Source organism: Eurypyga helias, unplaced genomic scaffold, assembly GCF_000690775.1.
Source record: "Eurypyga helias isolate BGI_N326 unplaced genomic scaffold, ASM69077v1 scaffold43380, whole genome shotgun sequence".
Classification (NCBI taxonomy): Eukaryota; Metazoa; Chordata; class Aves; order Eurypygiformes; family Eurypygidae; genus Eurypyga; species Eurypyga helias.
Genome location: NW_010225808.1, coordinates 3,935 through 21,936, shown reverse-complemented (window position 1 = coordinate 21,936; position 18,002 = coordinate 3,935). Strand labels below are relative to the sequence as shown.

General features: G+C 38.1%; 1 protein-coding gene across 1 annotated transcript; it reads right to left on the bottom strand.

Moving 5' to 3' along the window:
• Positions 1–3,202: 3,202 nt before the first annotated feature.
• SNX16 (sorting nexin 16) lies at positions 3,203–17,702 on the bottom strand (the record flags this gene model as incomplete). Its single annotated transcript, XM_010150683.1, has 4 exons — positions 17,234–17,702; positions 13,456–13,542; positions 8,852–9,000; positions 3,203–3,272 (listed from the first exon to the last, which is right to left on the bottom strand). Coding segments are annotated over exons 1-4 (678 nt in total), but the record flags the coding sequence as incomplete, so codon positions are not given.
• Positions 17,703–18,002: the final 300 nt, after the last annotated feature.

Sequence of the window (18,002 nt, the reverse complement as noted above, 5' to 3'; positions counted from 1 at the left end):
TGAGCCATTGATCACAACTCTCTGACTGCAACCATCAAGCCAGTTCCTTATCCACCGGGTGGTCCATCCATCAAATCCATGTGTCTGCAATTTATAGACAAGGATGTCGTGTGGAACAGTGTCAAATGCTATAAGAGACTGAAATGTGGAACGTTATTCTCAAAGATTGCTTATCTACAGCAAGACACCTGCAGCGGCAATGCTGTGGAGACCCCTGACTTGCAAGCCATGCTGGCTGTCACCAATCACCTCCGCATTCTCCATGTGCCTCAGCATGGCTTCTAGGAGGATCTGCTCCACGACCTTGCCAGGCACAGAGGTGAGACTGAGTGGCCTGTAGTTTCCCGGGTCCTCTTTTTTCCCTTTTTTAAAGATGGGGGTTATGTTTCCCCTTTTCCAGTCATTGGGAACATCACCAGACTGCCACGACTTTTCAAATATGATGGATAGAGGTTTTGCAACTGCATCCGCCAGTTCTTTCAGGACCCGCGGATGTATTCCATCAGGTCCCATGGACTTGTGCACCTTCAGGTTCCTCAGGCGTTCCTTAACCTGATCCTCGCTGACCATGGGCAGCTCTCCATTCTCCCAGTCCCTGCCCTTGTCTTCCATGACTCTGGGGGTATGGCTTGCACCATTGATAGTGAAGACCGAGGCAAAAAATACCACTGAGCACCTTGGCCTTTTCCATGTCCTAGGAAACCAGCTCTCCTGTTTCCTTCTGAAGAGGGGCCATATTTTCCCTGATCTTCCTTTTATCACTTATGTACCTACAGAAGCCCTTCTTGTTGGCCTTGATTTTTGAGATACCTTTAAGAATGAACTCCAGAAATAAGTACGTGAACCATAAAACTTGTCCCATTGTTGAGCACTGTTCAGGGGGAAAAAATGAGAGTTGGATACAGAAGCAATCTGATATGCAGGAGTTCAGGATCCGAACAGGCAAAAGCAGGGGAAGAAGCAGGACCACTACTATGGATTTCGAGTCAGCAGTCTTCAAACTCTTCAGAAGTCTGCTTGGAAGAAAGAATCCATGGGAAACCACCTTGGAGAGAAGAGCAGTCCAGGAGAGCTAGTTGATATTGAAGGATCACCATCTTCAAGCTCAATACAGGTCTAGCTCAACAAGTATCAAAATCAAGCAAAGGTTGCAGGCGGCCTGTATGGATGAGCAAGAACAACTGAACTCACACATAAAAATCAAGTGTACTAGTGGTGAAAACATGAAGAAATGACCCAGGAGGGGTACAGGGCTGGTGTCTGATCTTACAGGCACAGGGTTAAGAAAGTGAAGCCAACCTGGATCTGAATTTAGCAAGGCATGTGAAAGGAAAGAAGAAAGGGTTCTACAGATACATAATCAACAGAAGGAAGAGTAGGGAAACCATGGACCTGCTGCCACATGGAGGGGGAAACTTATGACAAATCACACTGGAAAGGTTAACGTACTTGATGCCATCTTTGCCTGTCTTGATTGTTAAGACCAGCCCTCCAGGAATCCCAGACCTCTGCAACCAGAGGGAAAGCAAGGAAGGGCAAGACCAATTTAGCCTCAGTGGAGGACCACTAGGTCAGGGAGCACTTAAACAACTGGACATAGTAAGACCATGGGGCCCGACAGGTTGCATCTCTGAGTGCTGAGGGAGCTGGCTGATCTCCAGCTTGTTGTCCACCAGGACCCCAGGTCTCATGATTCAAATATCACAACCAAAGATAATTAAGGGACCTTAGCATCTTTCATGTGATAAGAGGAGGAGAGCGAACTGGGACTCTTCATTCTGGAGAAGAGAAAACTCAGGGTGATTTTATCAATGGGTATAAATACGTGATGGGAGGGAAAGAAGAACAGGGAGTCAGACTCTTCTCAGTGGTGCGCACTGACAGGAGAGGAGACCACAGGCACAAATTAAAACCCAGGGAATTCAATCTGAACACAGAAACCTACTTTTTTACTGTGATGATGATCAAACAGTGGAGCAGGTTCCACAGAGATGCTGTGAAAGTCTCCTCTGCAGAATATTCAAAACCTGACTGGACCTGGTCCTGGCAACCTGCAGTAGCTGGCCTTGCTTGAGCAGCAGGGTTGGACTAGATGATCTCAAAAGGTTTTCTCCAACCTCAACCGCTCTGTAATAAGGTGGGGTATCCCTTGGAGACCTGAATTTTATGACAGGTGTCTAACAACTTTACAGAAATGGTGAACAGCCAAAACTACAATGGCACAGCTATTTTAATAGTTTGCTTAAAAAATCCGATGGTGGAAGAACAGCTCTGAGACTTCAGCAGAGTATGCATGATCAAAATCTCACTAAAGGTAGTTAAATTTCTTATTTAATTATCTGAACAAATAATTCCCGTATATTTTATCCCTTAAGTAGCTATGATAAGTGACTGTATAGAAATAAAATATGAGCTCATAACACAAAAACACATACCAAACCCTTCAGATCTACACAGTAATGTAACAAGAGGGAACAAGGCACTCCTACTTACACACAAAACAAACTGATAAATATAAATTTAGTTGAAGAAGCATCACTTAAGTTCATAATTCCTACAGTATTAACAGTGCATGCACAATTGCAAAACAGTGTTATTCTGTAAAACAAGAAAACTAAGACCACCTGTTCTAGACAGACTTGATACTGCTCCACATGCCAGAGAAACCTACTTCTAATAAAACAGGCTGCAGCATACAGTACAATTTGTTCAGTGTGCTCACATGCATGTTGAAAGGCTGCTGTTTGACAACACTACTTGACACTAGTAGTCACAAAGGACAATATTTTTGGTCAGAATTAATCCTTTCATTAAATTTCATAGAAAGAGACATTTTACTGCAAGACATGAAGTCTAAGGTGTATGTGTTATGACAACATGTTGAATCTAAACCTACAAAAACTCTCCTTTTATTCAGTAGTTACCTTATATAAATAGATGCCTTAAAATCCAATTTCATCCACTGGTCATAAAAGGCAAAAAGGAAGAGATTGTATCTTGGCACAGGGATGAAGTACAGCAGTCAAAGATTATCAGTGTGTACCAATAATCAGATCATGTCCGTCTTAGGAATACATCCATTTGCAAATTTTTGTGTAACAACACAAATAAAGTTCCATTCCACAGTGCTCAGCGGATTTTGCAATATCCTGACAACTACTGCCTCTTGCTTTCTGCTTTTATCATATTAAATAGCACTTACCCTGCTCTCTTCTAGACTGTCAAAAGGACCCGGAGGATCATCCAGACAAAGAAATTCTCTCACTGCAAGACTTATCAAATAAAAGAGAATTAATTACTTGAAGTACAAAAACAAAACAACACTTAAATAAGATCATACAAGGGGAGTATTTCTTTAAGGGACACAAACATCTATCCTCAGATTTACTCCCAGGCATTCAAAATAATGTTAACTATTAAGGCTCAGTTGTATGTGTTAACCAAAGACAGTATTTAAAACGTGACCTAAGTTGCACAAGTACAGTTAAGAGTTTTCAAACAGAGTAAGTCAGTTTAAAACATGATTTTTCACATCTTCACAGAGTTTGTTGCTACATGACAAATGAAAAGCAAGTTTATCGCTTTGGTATTGAAGATGTTTGAAAAATTCTCCTGGTAAAAAATAAATATTAAAAAATAGATGAAAGAAGTACGCTGCTAAAATCCATACACAGATCCCTTCAGGAAACATCAGAGGAACTAAGTATGGTTACTGAAACATGCTTATATGTCTCCATTTTCTTAAGATAATAATCCAGTAACAATAGAGTATGTAACTTTTATATATACATATATAGATATAAAAGAGTCATAAGCTATAAAAAAGGTAAGGAATAGCAAGGTTAACGTGCCATGGATATAGTACATAACCATCTCTAAACATACATTGCAAACTAATGCATTCAACTAAAAATTGTGTGGCAGTTGTCATCCCCATCTGTGCGTTGTTTTGCCAAGGCCAGAAGGAAGTACGTGCAAATCCTGCGGTTTACTGCAGTGCAGTTTGAGCATCTTGCTCATTCTATCTTCCAAGTTTATATTACTTTTCACAGAACTCACCATCTCCAAACGTGTCCCTTCAGCCACCTTTACATTACTGTTGTCGTATTCATTCTTCCATAAATAACCTCCCAATCAGAATACTGTATTCACAATTAATTAGCAAGTAGTAACTTATTAGCAACTCTGTGCTTTCACTCACTACTATACTTCTTTAAATCATCTCCTACTGCAATATGTGAATCCAAACAAATTCTGTCCCTACCTCCCTCCTAAGTCCCACGGGAAAGTGAGGGCAAAAGGAAGTAGTTTTCTGCCTTCTGCTGATTCTCTGCATTTGAGGCAGACGCAAAGTACAAACATAAGAAAGGCAATTTTTACCCAACTAGTGATCTAATCCGACAGCTTCTGGTTTGGCAAGCAAAATGGGGAGAGAAATTCCTTTAGCAAACATTAATCATTGATTACACCATCACTTTTAGTTTTGGAAAGGCTCTGATGAATATTTTTTTGTTGGATTTTTGTAAGCCTGCTTTCAAGTGCTTACTGCACACCTGAAGGTACAGGTGGGGTTTTCTGGCCAATCGATGGTGAGAATTCTTGTCTTCATATCCACTTTTACTCCATCAGCCTTTACAACAACCTGAAAAAAAATTTCTCCTATAATCATGATCATTCCTTGCTCAATAAATCCATGTGACAAATGTGATAAAACCTTCATTTTTCAGGCCCTCGCTGCTGTTTTACATTAATCAATGCCTGATCTGTGCAAGCCATAGCCTAAACCTGTATTATTAAAACAGCTTCTCCCATGTACTCAAACAAATAATAAAAAAATCCTGCTACTTAGACCAAGATTATCACTCCAATTAGCACAAAAACATCATAGATGGTAATAACTTGTTAAATGATTAGAAAACATAACGTCTAACCACATAAAAAGTTACTCAGGCATAAAGTACTTTTTCAAGGAGATGAGCAGGATTGCTTTTTTTTCCCCTCTCCAAATAGTTTAATCTGTTTGATATGGCCCTTTTACAACATGCTGCTAAGGTCCATTTTTCAATGGTTGAATTGTTCTTCTCAAAGAGGCTGAAGGAACTCACATATGCCTAATGCAGAAGAATGTTATTTGGAAACACTTCTGCTCACCATCTTTCTTCAGTATCTGCATCCTCATTCATATAGCTCAGTACAAACAAATCTTAAATGTATTTAATTTCTACATGTTGCTAGTGGTTTTACTGTGTTATTAAAGGGTAACATTAAAATGGCAAAACAGGCAGCAATGCCTGCAGCAAAAAAGGAAATGTCCAGAAAAATAGATGTGCAAAAATATCCAACCTACATATATCATCTACTTACATCAGGTCAAACCCTGGTTTTGGTTTTCCCCACAGCTGATGGCAGAAAACTGTCTTTTTCAACAGTTTTCAAAACTTCTTGAAATTAAAAGCTGTGGATTCATTCTTGTAAGTAAGGAGATCAATAAACTTAAAGCCACGGGTCACTGAAAACATTGTGGCTTTATCTGAGGGCATAAACATGCATTTACAGCCTAGCTTTACTCTGACCCTGCTCTCCCCACCGTGCGTTACACTTCCTCCATTTCACAAATAGGAGAAAATTCTGCTTTAGAAGTATCCTAGGCATCTTCGGCACCACATAGCAGAGATTGCTGTACAGGGCTTCCTTTTCTGCTCCTACGCTAGCTGACATCCTCCTCGAGAGAGGCGGCAATGCCCACGTACACCAGCACTAAGGGCATCAAGGGGCAGTGCAGGACAAGACCCAGGAGCTGACCCAGCTCCTCCCTTTCAAGCGGCTTCTGACACAACAGGGTGGAGGCAGAGGAGAGCTGCCTCATCTATATAAAGCCAGGAGAAACTTCTGTTTAGCAGGTTAAACTTTTCTCCCACTTAATAGGTTATACAAAATTTTCTTGAACACATGAAACTCTGCAGGTGGATTTCAATTTGATCTTTCACTGAATCTTCAAGGCAAAATATGAGACGAAATCCATAAAACACAGACTCTGAACTTAGTCACCTGCATACCATCCTACGTTTTATCTTTAAACTACTTTGTGAATCTCATTTTATTAAAACGGGTATAACAAGTGAGGTCTCCTAGCCTTGAAGGGAAAATTTTCCACTGTCAGTATGTCTCAACAACACAGCGCATAAAGAGAATGGAAACAGACTTTTCTGCAAAAAGAAGAGGCTCATTTGGTTCTGGTGCAACCCGAGCAGTCTGACTTACTTGAAAAGCTGCAGAAGTAAACGGTGAGCTTTTAAGCAGGAAGCAGGGCCAGATGCTCACCACTGCCTATGTAAGCTGCAAATATCGATTTCCATTAACAATAACTTTTATTCTCTGATAAGTGGGTTAAAAAAAAAAAAATCAGGCAGATCAAATTTCCCGTTTTAATCACTTCCTGAGGAACTCAGACCTTCCACAATCCAAACCTCAGAACGTAAGACATACCAATATGTTACAAAGTTTTTAACAAACTTAATGCAGAGCTTAACGCAGCCAAGATCAGACTTTTCTTCAAAATCACTCTTCAGTGAACTATCTGTTCATTAACCAAAATACAAACTGACTCCACAAACATTTAAATTCCTTTTTGTACCTGATAGGCAATGCTGTCTAAAAGTTATGCTTTCAGGTTTTTTGCCTTAAATTACGACAAACGCTGTTTTGTCCAATATGGACCATCAGCAAGGTACACACAAGCTAGCTGAAATGCCAAACGAGCTGCAACATGAGGCATAAAGCTTTCCCATCTCGGTAAGCAGACTAGAAGTCCATCCAGCTCACTAGTCTGTCTCCAGCAGCATAACGTGACATTTAGAGGATGATTCCTTTTTCTTTTTTGGCATGCCTATTATTGTGTAATTCAATTATCAGGAAGTTCTTAAACTTCCTAGCCACATATTTCACCCACATAATCATGTTTAATAGCCACCGACAAAGAAACTCACAGGTTGATCCCATTTTCATTTTGAAACCATTTAAGCTTTCTGTCTGGCATCTCACAACAAACCTTCACAACTCGGAGTGACATACTGAGAGATGACTATGAATCATCCAAAATATTAACATTCTTTACTCACCTTCCCAATCCCCTTGATGACTTCATAAGCCCTGTTTAGCCAGCCCTTTCCCAAGACAACAGACTGAACACAACTCACCCTGCAGGGAAGTTTGTAGCTTCATCCATTCCTGATTGCCTTGTCTGTACTTTTATCAGACCTTCTTTTGAAGTCGAACGCTGTGTTTTAGCACTGAACTATGTGGCAGTGCAATTCAGATTCTCACAGCAATGACATTGTGTTTTTCAAGTTCCTCTTCAGCAATTTTTATGTAACTTGTTTACTATTGCTGAATACCGAACTGATTCAGACAACTATCAATACCAATTGGTATTTTCCAGGTTGTAACAAACAATTGGGTTTATGATTCTGTATGTACACACTCACTGTCATTTTGCACTTCCTGACATGAAATTTAGTGTTAGTCACTCAGTGCCTCCGGATCCCTCTACAGTACTTCATGATCTCATTGTCAATTCCCTTATTCAGGTGGTTTCCAGATATTCCGAACATCAGTGTCCCTAACTGTGATCCAGAATTCCACCTGGGATTTCCATCTAGACGTCCATCAATCCTTTCCCCCACCTTTCAACCACTTCGTATTAACTTACTTATAACTACGTGTTAAGACAGATTTCTCTCTGCTGAAGACATCATTGCTTTTCCAAGTACTATTTTTCTTTACCTGCTTATCACCTTGGGTTTTCCACTCAAGCAGTACCAAACTCATATTTACTAGTCTCTAGCTCTCAGACTCAAGAGTTAAATGCCTTATAAAAATGTGCCAAATGTAAAAAGAGCCATTCTACTGAAAAGTTAAGTAGATATGAGCATTAGATGGTCTCACACCACAGCTCAGCAGTTTTACACATTAGTTCCTTTAAAATTCTTGAGGAAATGCTAGTCACTCTAGAGAATTTCTTACTCTTCTTTTTTAATGAAGTTTCAGATGAAGATAGTTCCTCAGACTCATTCTCATTCCACAACGAATCTCTGGTACAACAATCTCACAGCTTGCTTTCTGGCATTAGAAAAGGTTTTTAGAACTAACTGCCCCACCTCTAGCAACTTGCTTACTAAAATTCTCTTTTGGCCTATATGACAATGATTTTACATTTCATTTGCCAGAGATATGTTCTGCCCATCTTCCAGCTTTGGAAGAATCTTCCCCTTTGTATGAAAAAAGCGATTGTTCAAAGAAAATTCTGTACTTTGCTGCCTAGACACATTATGTTTTTTAGACCTTTAAGCTTTTTTTTTGACTTCTGGTTTACCTTTACTTACGTAAGCAATCTATAAAGGTACTATTACTATCATGTCATATAAATTAAAAGCCTTTAGTTTAATACACATTTTAAGAACTAATCACACAGCAGGGTAGGTACTTTCCATTATGAAACCTAACATTTAATCTCAATATAAATTAACAATCTAGCAATCCTGCATTCAGCACACAGAAGCAATGTTTTAGAAGTAAACATGGGATTAGACTAATGTTTTAAATACTGCAGATTTTAGTTAGTAGTTAACCATGTACAATCCAAAATACTGCAACTCCCCATTTTTGCTCAGGTTAAGATGGGATTAACTTAACAGGACACCAAATAATTCACAATGACCAAATGCGTAACAAGAATGTTAATGAAATTCCTTATTATATTGCTCAAAGATATACTGCTACAGTCTAGAAGCCTATATGAGGAGACTGAACACACAAAAAAATCCCCTTCCACAAATAAAGTTTAATCACATACCAGTTAGCAATATCTTTGTGAGCTACTAGGTTCTGGAGGAATGCTTGTAGTCCCAACTGTCGATCTTCCAAGAAGTCAGGATTATAATTATCCTTGAACCAGCGCTTTGGTGGAAGGGCCAGCCGAAAGCCTGGAAACATATCTTTTAACTGAAATAGAAATCAAAGCCAAATGAAGAAAACCAAGGGAAAAGGGCTTGAAGAAATACTGAATTTGACACAGGCACTGACTTGACTCAGAATTACAAGATCTTTCTGTCTTTCGTTAAGTTCAAGCACAAGGTAAGTCTCAACTATAATTACAATCCAAATTACAGCATAAATTGTGGACACAGTTCTGTCACTTGTTGTGTTGCCTTACTGCAATCAAATGACCTCTCAAATTTACCATATAAAAATAGGAATGAAGAATTTGCCTTGTTATTTAATGTCTCTGAGTCATCTATTTAATGCCTTTGAGTCAGTAAATATAAGAAATTTGTATGTGAGTAAAAAGTATCAGATGAGTAAGCATTGCTACTTCTAAAGTACTTGGGGATAATAAGTACTATATAAATAAAATATATAAAAGCCCATTACAGACCCAGAACTCTGCAACTCATGTTTTTTGGGGGGCTATCAGAATGAATTACAACATATGCATAAATACTCCTAGTAAAGAGTACCTCTTTGTACACCCAGAATATTAAAATTTCAGTATGCATGGATGTGGCTCAAACCCTGCACTAACAGGCAAATTTGCATTTTTGAGTTACTTAAATACTAATGAGGTACACTCAACCTCAGATATACCTCTATTTTTTCTTTGAATTCAGGAATGAAATATGCAAGTGAATGGAAGAAAATTAAATAATGATGGACTTGTCCAAGACTGCCAATTAACTGTTTTTCTAATATGCATGAAGATTAAAAAAAAAAAGTTTCATAAAAGACAAGTTTTAAATGCCTTTTCTTAGAAGGGATGGTTGAAAAAAATCTCAGAGAGGATTTATAACCAACAGGACAAAAGCAAACAGATTTCACAAAACAAGAATTATTAAATCTTTTTCTGAAGACAGGATCAAGCCAACTTCTGTCGGGGAGGTACTGTGTACACCTAATACATCCGTAGGAATGTTCCAGTGACAGAGATTCCAGAATCTGCCTTGAAAACTGTTCAGCAGTCAATGTTCACATAGCTGAAAAATAATTCTTCAGTGGGCATCTTAGTCCTTGCACAGCAAAATTTAAGGCTTGGGACAGCAAACTTTATTTAACTACTCTTTAGGGACTCTTGGAAAGAGCTAATGGGTAGCTCTTTCAGCAGATTAAGTTTTTTAAAAATGAAAACAGATATTGTATTTCAGCTAGAATCCCTCTGCACAGTTTAAAGGAAGAACCACGTTAGTGGATCACCTTTGCCCCTGTAAGTACCATTTCACAGTAGAAGGGAGCTTTTTTAACATCACAAGCATTGTATATTTGAATAGCCCATGAGAACTACCAGTTTCTTATTTATAGAATGATTTATTGTCAAAGCCTTGCTCTTTATTTCTGTATTTAATTATTTAAGTATATCTTTTCCTCTTCTCTTACTGAATTCCATCTTGATCTTTTTAAATTTAGCTCTGGTCATTCAAATTTGCTTTCTCTCTTGCCAAGTTATCATTAGTACCATGTAAGTATACTCTATGCTCCATAACACTGCAAGTTAATAAAATACTGAATAGAACCAAACCCAGAAAAGACAACAAAATGAGTTCCTGTGTTAGTTGTAGAGAGGACCAGAGACAACCACTGCTGTGAAAGCTTTCCAACCACACAGATTTCTACTTAATGGTAATTTCACTTGGCTGGTTATGTAGATCATGTAATTTATTTCTAAGGAAAGAGCATGCCTACCCACACATTACTCCTTTTGCAGATGAAGAGAGTATGAGAAAGCTAACTGCTGTCAGCTGTCTAATTTCCAACAGCACAGACCCCAGGCATACTTTCTTGAACACTCCTCAGACAAAGCAGGAAAACCCATGGGTCAGACAAGTTACATTGGCTGTGATTGCTTGCTTGGATCCAGCATCTTTTCTAGATGTCCCTCCCCTACGTCATCATGTGACAAATGATGCCTGTCACATGGCATAGTCTCAGGGAGAAATCGTTAACTTCTTGGTTGCTAAGTCTGGCCACTGAATGATTTCTTCTACCTGTCTGTATTTTATCTTTGCCCCTAACTCTTAAATTCTGACACGTTCCAACATCCACTCACATTAAAACTTTTGAAATACTGTCTTTTGATGTCATATTAATGGTCTTTGCTGTACCATTTGCTCTTTGCTTCCCATAGTTGTCTCTCAAGTAACAGATCTAATATTTTACTGCCTCCTCCCCTTACTTCAGTCTCTGATGTTTTATACGAGTTCATCTATTGCTCTTAGCATGCTGTGACAGTCCACACTGCATCTCAGCACTTCTGCCTTATTTAGAAGTCTCTATTATTTTCCCTGTGCTGATCTCTATTGTTATGTTGGGGTTTCTTTCAATTACTTTTGACTTTCAGATCACTATGTGGCTTCTTGTGTACCCATACAGGCAACATCTTCTCTTTGTTTTACATTGGAATACTTTGCCATCATCTTATATTTGTCTTCTATCAGTAGGGTACAGAGTTTTCATAACCTTTTCATTGTCTACAAAGTGGATAGCTTTGACATTCAAAGAACTTGTGGCTCACACTTGAAATCTGTTCTTTTCAAGTCTTAACCTGCTACTGCACTTACTCGTTTCATTCACAAAGAAGAGTTCATGATTTTGAACTCTTACTTCCATTAATTTCTATTTTATTAGCTGCTGCTTGCAAAAAATATTTCAGAAAGCAGTGGAAGTACAAAACGCTTTCTAGGAACATACTGCTCTCCATTTTGCCTTATTTATTTTCTTTGAGATAAGGGCAAATAAAGAACACTATTACTAAGTTCACTAGCTGCATCTATTAGTAAACTGAGCTGCATTCATTCATTCATCTAGTCCTGATTTTACCTACACACATCCCCATTGTGACACTGTCCCTATTCTCACGTTCTCCATTTTTAGCCACTGCTGAAGTCCAATTCTCAATTCAGTCTGGACTTACAAATAAGTACATGCCTGACACATACAAAACATATTGCTCTTGTATTTATCTGGTCTTCCTGAAAAGCCATTCCCCTTCCATTAAAATTCAAACTGACTGATAGAGTGATCCGAATATTCACTTCAGTTGGTATTTAATGCCATTTACTCTCATTTCAGAGGGTGAGTAATTTGCCACCAACCTCAAGAAGGATGATGAGGAAAAGGATTCATAACATATTGTATTTCTCTTGTTTACATTGGATTTGTAGGAGATAAGGTACAGGAAATCCTGAAAGCATATATGTGTGCAACTTCACATCTATATTTGTCACTAGAAACCAACGAATTGCAGATGTGCCCCGTGCCTTTTGAATCACTGATGCATATAACCATTTACTCTTCACTTCATGAGATCATGCTTTTTATAATGCAGAAATGCCAGCTCCAGGAACTGAAATGTACCATAAGTCTGAAGTTTCAAGAGAATTACAGAATAGTATCAAAATAAAACTTTAGAAGTAGGCTGAAAGATGTACTTCTCTCAGCTTCAGTCAGTAACTCAAGGGAAAAATAAAGTTCCTGCTTTTAAACAGAAATCCTAATACCTATAAATCATGTTATAAGCCAAATTTGTTTTGTCAAAGATTTGACTGCAAAGACTAAGGACTTCCCTTGTAAAATCCAAATACCTATTCTAAAATAAATACCTGTGGCATTTAACTTTTTCAGTCTACTGATAACAATACTAAAAGTTAATGCACGTAAGCCAGCTCTTGGCCTGTATCTCACAGGATGACGAAAATACAAAATGCTGTATGACTTCTGCAATTTGGATAGAAATCCCCAGAACATCACCACCTCAAAAGCCAGGCTTTTGCCAATACCAAGACATTCCTTAATTTAGGACAGACAGAATTAAAACACCTAAGTTTCTTCAGAAAGAAATCTCTAAACTAATGCACATTCAACAGTCTGTGGTACTTTTAGACTGCACTGATGCTTTAAAGGTAACTTAAAGATATTTAGGTTATTGGAGACCAGTAACAAGCGGTGTTCCTCAGGGGTCGGTGTTAGGACCGGTGCTGTTTAACATCTTTGTAAGTGACATGAAAGGTGGGATTGAGTGCACCCTCAGCAAGTTTGCCGACGACACCAAGCTGTGTGATGCGGTTGACATGCTGGAGGGAAGGGATGGCATCCAGAGGGACCTGGACAGGCTGGGGGGGGGGGGCACTGCCAACCTCATGGAGTTCAACTTGCATCCAAGTGCAAGGTCCTGCACCTGGATCACAGCAATCCCAAGCACAATTCTCCAGGCTGGGTGGAGAATGGATCAAGAGCAGCCCTGAGGAGAAGACCTTGGGGGTACTGGTGGATGAAAAGCTGGACAGGAGCCGGCAGTGTGTGTTGGCAGCCCAGAAGGAAAGAAGCGACAAAAATGTGAGACAATGAAAATGAAACATGAAAGATGAGTGAAGCAAATGAGCTGAAAATTTACCAATGTCTAATTCTTACCTTGTCATTCAGTCTGGAGAAGTCAGTGTACCGCCTGAAAACCACCCAGCTTTCCTCTGGACTTCTTTTTACTAGTATTTTGTATACCTGTGTGGAAAAACAGGAATATCAGAAAAATGTACAGAACTTTACGCTGCATTGGCTGGAAGGCTGGTGTTATCTTTTATTTCTTAAGAAAACAAAACCTGTGGATTTTTAACTTCGTTATCAGCACAAATAGTATAAATTAAGAATTTAAGGAAGGAGTTTCTATAATTCCTAAATACATTTAGCTATTTCTCTCCATAAGAGGATTTGTGAAACTGCATCCAGATTTTTTTCCCCAGGAAAAAACAAGTCTCAGCTATCAAAGAGCTAAGTATGTTTTAGTAATTACCTCAAGCTTTGCTGAGTTATAATTTTACTCATTAATCCTTGAGGCCTATCTGGTTTTAAGATAACTGACTGTTATATTGATTAAAAATGTCTCATTTGACTGGGTTCACAAGGAAAAGCGATGCAGGATAAAAGTAACATCCTGCTTTCGTCCCATTTGTCCTGAACATTAGGTTTTGTCTTCGTAGGCAGAATACGACCACTTTCCCTAGAAAACTGCATCAGAACAATCAGACTAGCACCAAGTAACATATCCTTTGAATCTGATTTAGCAAGACAACAGTACAGCAGTACCATTCTCCTATTTAAAACCAAATGGATCAATCAATCAATAATAATAAAGAAATAAAACAATTACCTTTTAGGAGGACTGATACTCAAATACCTAAGGACAATGAATCTCACACCACACAACTTCAACTAGAAGATATTAAACAGTGTCTAGGAAAGAAGGGTTCTCACATCACAGCCTTACTCACTCCAATATAAGATAAAGCAGCTCTGCAGTTTTATTGGGTTAGCTTTCCCAGCCTAGGTGTTCTTTAGCTAAAAGTAGTAAAATACATGGAAGACAAAAATATTTTTGGAACGATAATCATAAACAATCACTTACAGACAGACATTTAACCAAATTAGAGAATGTTTTAAATAGAATGTGGTACACAGTCAAATCTTTCCCAGTGTTTCACGTTTTCACCACAGGTTGTCTTAGCTGATAAATGTGTTTTTCTTGATGCAGTCCCAGCATGTGATAATCACTGTGCTAGCCAACATGTGGGAGACTGCTTTTAATACACTATCAATACAAAATTGCTAAGCTGCAGACAGTTACACAAAACACAGATGCTGCTGCTTGGAATCTGCAGAAGTCATGTACTGTGATAGAGGTAATATTTCAGTCATTAACAAAAAAATATTGTCTTTTAAAATTTATGCTGCAAGACATGCCTGTGAAGCCAGAATTAAAAAGTAATTCTTCTGCCTTACATTTTCTGTTTGTCCAAATGTTTTAGCTGTGTCATACCAAAAGTATAAACAGAGTTATATTTTACAAAATTTCATAAAGCAGAACTGCTATACTCTTGAAGTGAAGACTCTTTGCTAGTACACAGTAAAACATAGAACAAGCAGCTTTGGCATATCCTTGCTGATTTACTTGTTCATCAGCATTCTGTTCTATTCTTTTATTCTACTAAAACTTCTGTAAAGACCATTGCATGCAAATGTGGAAAAAAAATGCAGCTAGCCTGAGCTTCACTTTGAATGGTTTTCAAGTAAATATTAGAGAACTTAAAAAAAACTTCACAAATTAAAGTTATAAAGGGTAGAATCAGCTCATCATTACTGGCAAAAAAAACCCAACCCACGAACCCCAAAGAAAAACAAAAACTCTAAAGACTGTCCACCTGAAACAAACATTTTTGGTTATCTTGCCAAAGTTGAAGAAAACTTTGGGTTCCCCCCCCTTCTATTTTTTTCTCCTTTTATCCCTCTTCCCCCACCCCCTGATTCGTAATTAATAAAAAAGCAGAAGTAGATTATTACAAAACCAACTGTCAGTTCCTTCACACAAGGTTTTGAGAAAAAAACCTACAAATTAATTCAACAAATTTAAGTAATTCCAGTCAATCCTGAATTGCCTTATTCCACAAACACAAAATATTCAATGAAAACATGCCAATATTTAGTAACAACCAGTGGCTGATTCACCATCTCATTATCATTTCTAGTTGGCCTAAAAAAAAAGCGCTAATTGAACATTCCAGGACCGCCAACTCATTTGAGCCCAACTGCTTACAAACAGAGGCATTTTTCAGCCTAGGTTTTTGCTCCCATAAGCTTCAGCAGCTATGTACTCCAACACGCACTAACACTTGAGTGATTTGCTAATTTCAAGAGTTAAGTAATTCAGACTCATATTTTTGGGAGCTATGCCATGTTAATAAGCAGTAAAAAACTTCAGCAATTGAGTCTCTTCTCCTTTACAGACGATTTCAATTTATATTTCCACTGTCTTCCATCTCATTGATTTTGCATTATAGAAGCAGCCAAAATTTCTAGGACTAATTACTCACTGGTTTTAATGCACAACAGCAAGGCCATTTTCAACATGCAACTGAAAACGAACAGTTAATTACATGCTTCCAGAAACAAACACAGCAACAGTTGAAGTGAATTCAGAAAGAGGAAGGATGCAGTCAAGCATTTTAATGATGAAGAAAATCATTTGCACTGTGACCTTCTACAGACGATGACAACTTTGACCCCTTATTTTAACGACAGTTGAAGAACACTGCATATGAACAATGGAATATGCCGTGCCATATTTTCAGACTATCCCCTTTATATATAACAATACTAATAATTCATTTAGTTTTAAAGGTGTTATTTAAAAGGAATCTTTTAATCTACATGTAAAAAAGAAATTGGCTCTTTTCTTAAGCTACCATGCATGAAGATGCTAGACAAGGTGTCATTCTCAAATAATTAAAAAGCAGCATTGTTTAATTCTTTGCAAAAAAGAACATGATTTTACTAGTATTTGAACTGTCATAAGGGCATTTAGCTTCCACTTTTCTAATCTAAAGGAAAATAGGAGAAAAAAAAATGCCTATTTCCTCCTCCTTACATATTTGTGATTAATGTTGCTTTCCTGAAATAATGTAATTAATAAGTAACTAGTAACAAACAACATCCATCAGTCCCACAAGCATTGCTGAATTATCTCAAAGAAGTGTTTCAACCACATCTACAAAAACAAACGCACAAATGCCTGAATATATTTATGGCATGTAAAAACCTGAATTGCCAGCTACAGTACATTTTGAGAAAAATCAATACAAATTAGTTAAGCTTCTGTTCTGTCATGAGATACTGCGTATGTGACATCACACTCCGCTGTGAACAGATTTCCACTTATCAGAAACGAAACCTAGCAATGCAAGCAGCTGTAAACTATGTGTTTGCACTTCAATTCAAATGGTTTATGTTACTAGTAACTGTAAAAGGCAAATATCAGGGTGTCTTATCATTAATGTCAAAGACTACATTTTATTTTAGATGTTTAACTACCCAGAACTTCTAGAAGTTCAATTTCACAAGGAACTGTAACTTTGCATGGAATTCCTGACTTTTTCAGCAGAAACTGATACCTGAAGTAGCATGAATCCCTTCTATTCCATGTACACAATGACAGGAAAGATTGCTTCTGAGTCTCAATTTTCCAACCTGTATAACAGGAATGATATTTTCCTGTCAGATGGCTGTACTTCGAAGCTAAATTGGTATTTGTAAAGTATTCCAACATCCCTGAACTGCAGGAATAATTACTGAAAGAGAATGCAAAGACAGTCAATCATTACCTTGTAATTACAGGTTGAACTATACTATCCCCAAAACTTACAGTGAATTTTGCCCTTTCCTCCATCACCTCATAACCCAGTATAGTGGGCGTGGTTGGTCGATCTTCCCAGCTCCTGGAATCTGTGTTTTGCTCTATTTCTTCTACAGGTTGAGTACAGTATTCTATGGATGTATCCACACCAGTAAATTTAGTCCTAACAAGGGGACTACTACACACAGACGACGTAGAACCAATCTGGTCAGGCACGCTCATCTTTTTAAAACTATCAATTGTGGAGTCCTCCAGCTGTCCTTTTGAGGAGCTGGAACTCGTCGAGATGCTCCCAAAAGAAGAACTTCTTTGGTTTCTGTTTGTAAAGCTGGATGATGAACTTCCAACAGGAATAGGAACGGGAACGTATGGTGTTGCCATCCTTCATGAAAAGGACACTTCGGCTTTTGGTCCAGGAGTTTAATGTTCATTTACTGTATAAGCCATGTTTTCTCTTCTTTTCCAGAACAGTACCTGCCGTGAAGAACAGAAAATGTTGTAACTTTTAAGTGAAAGCAACAACTAAGATACTGCTTTGGAAGAATCTATGGCAGCAATGAGATGGTACATAGCAGTACTAATGGTTAAATATTGTCACAAGGAATTTGGCTTTATATCAAATGCCGTTTTTAAATTAGATCTCTACAATTGGACAGAGCGCTTCACAGGAGTTCTGCCTTTCACTGCTAGTAAAATAAAAGTGACAGAAAAGTTAGATTACAAAAGAGAAAAATATTTTTGTCATCTCTGATGTAAGTGCTATCTTGTTTTATTGAAA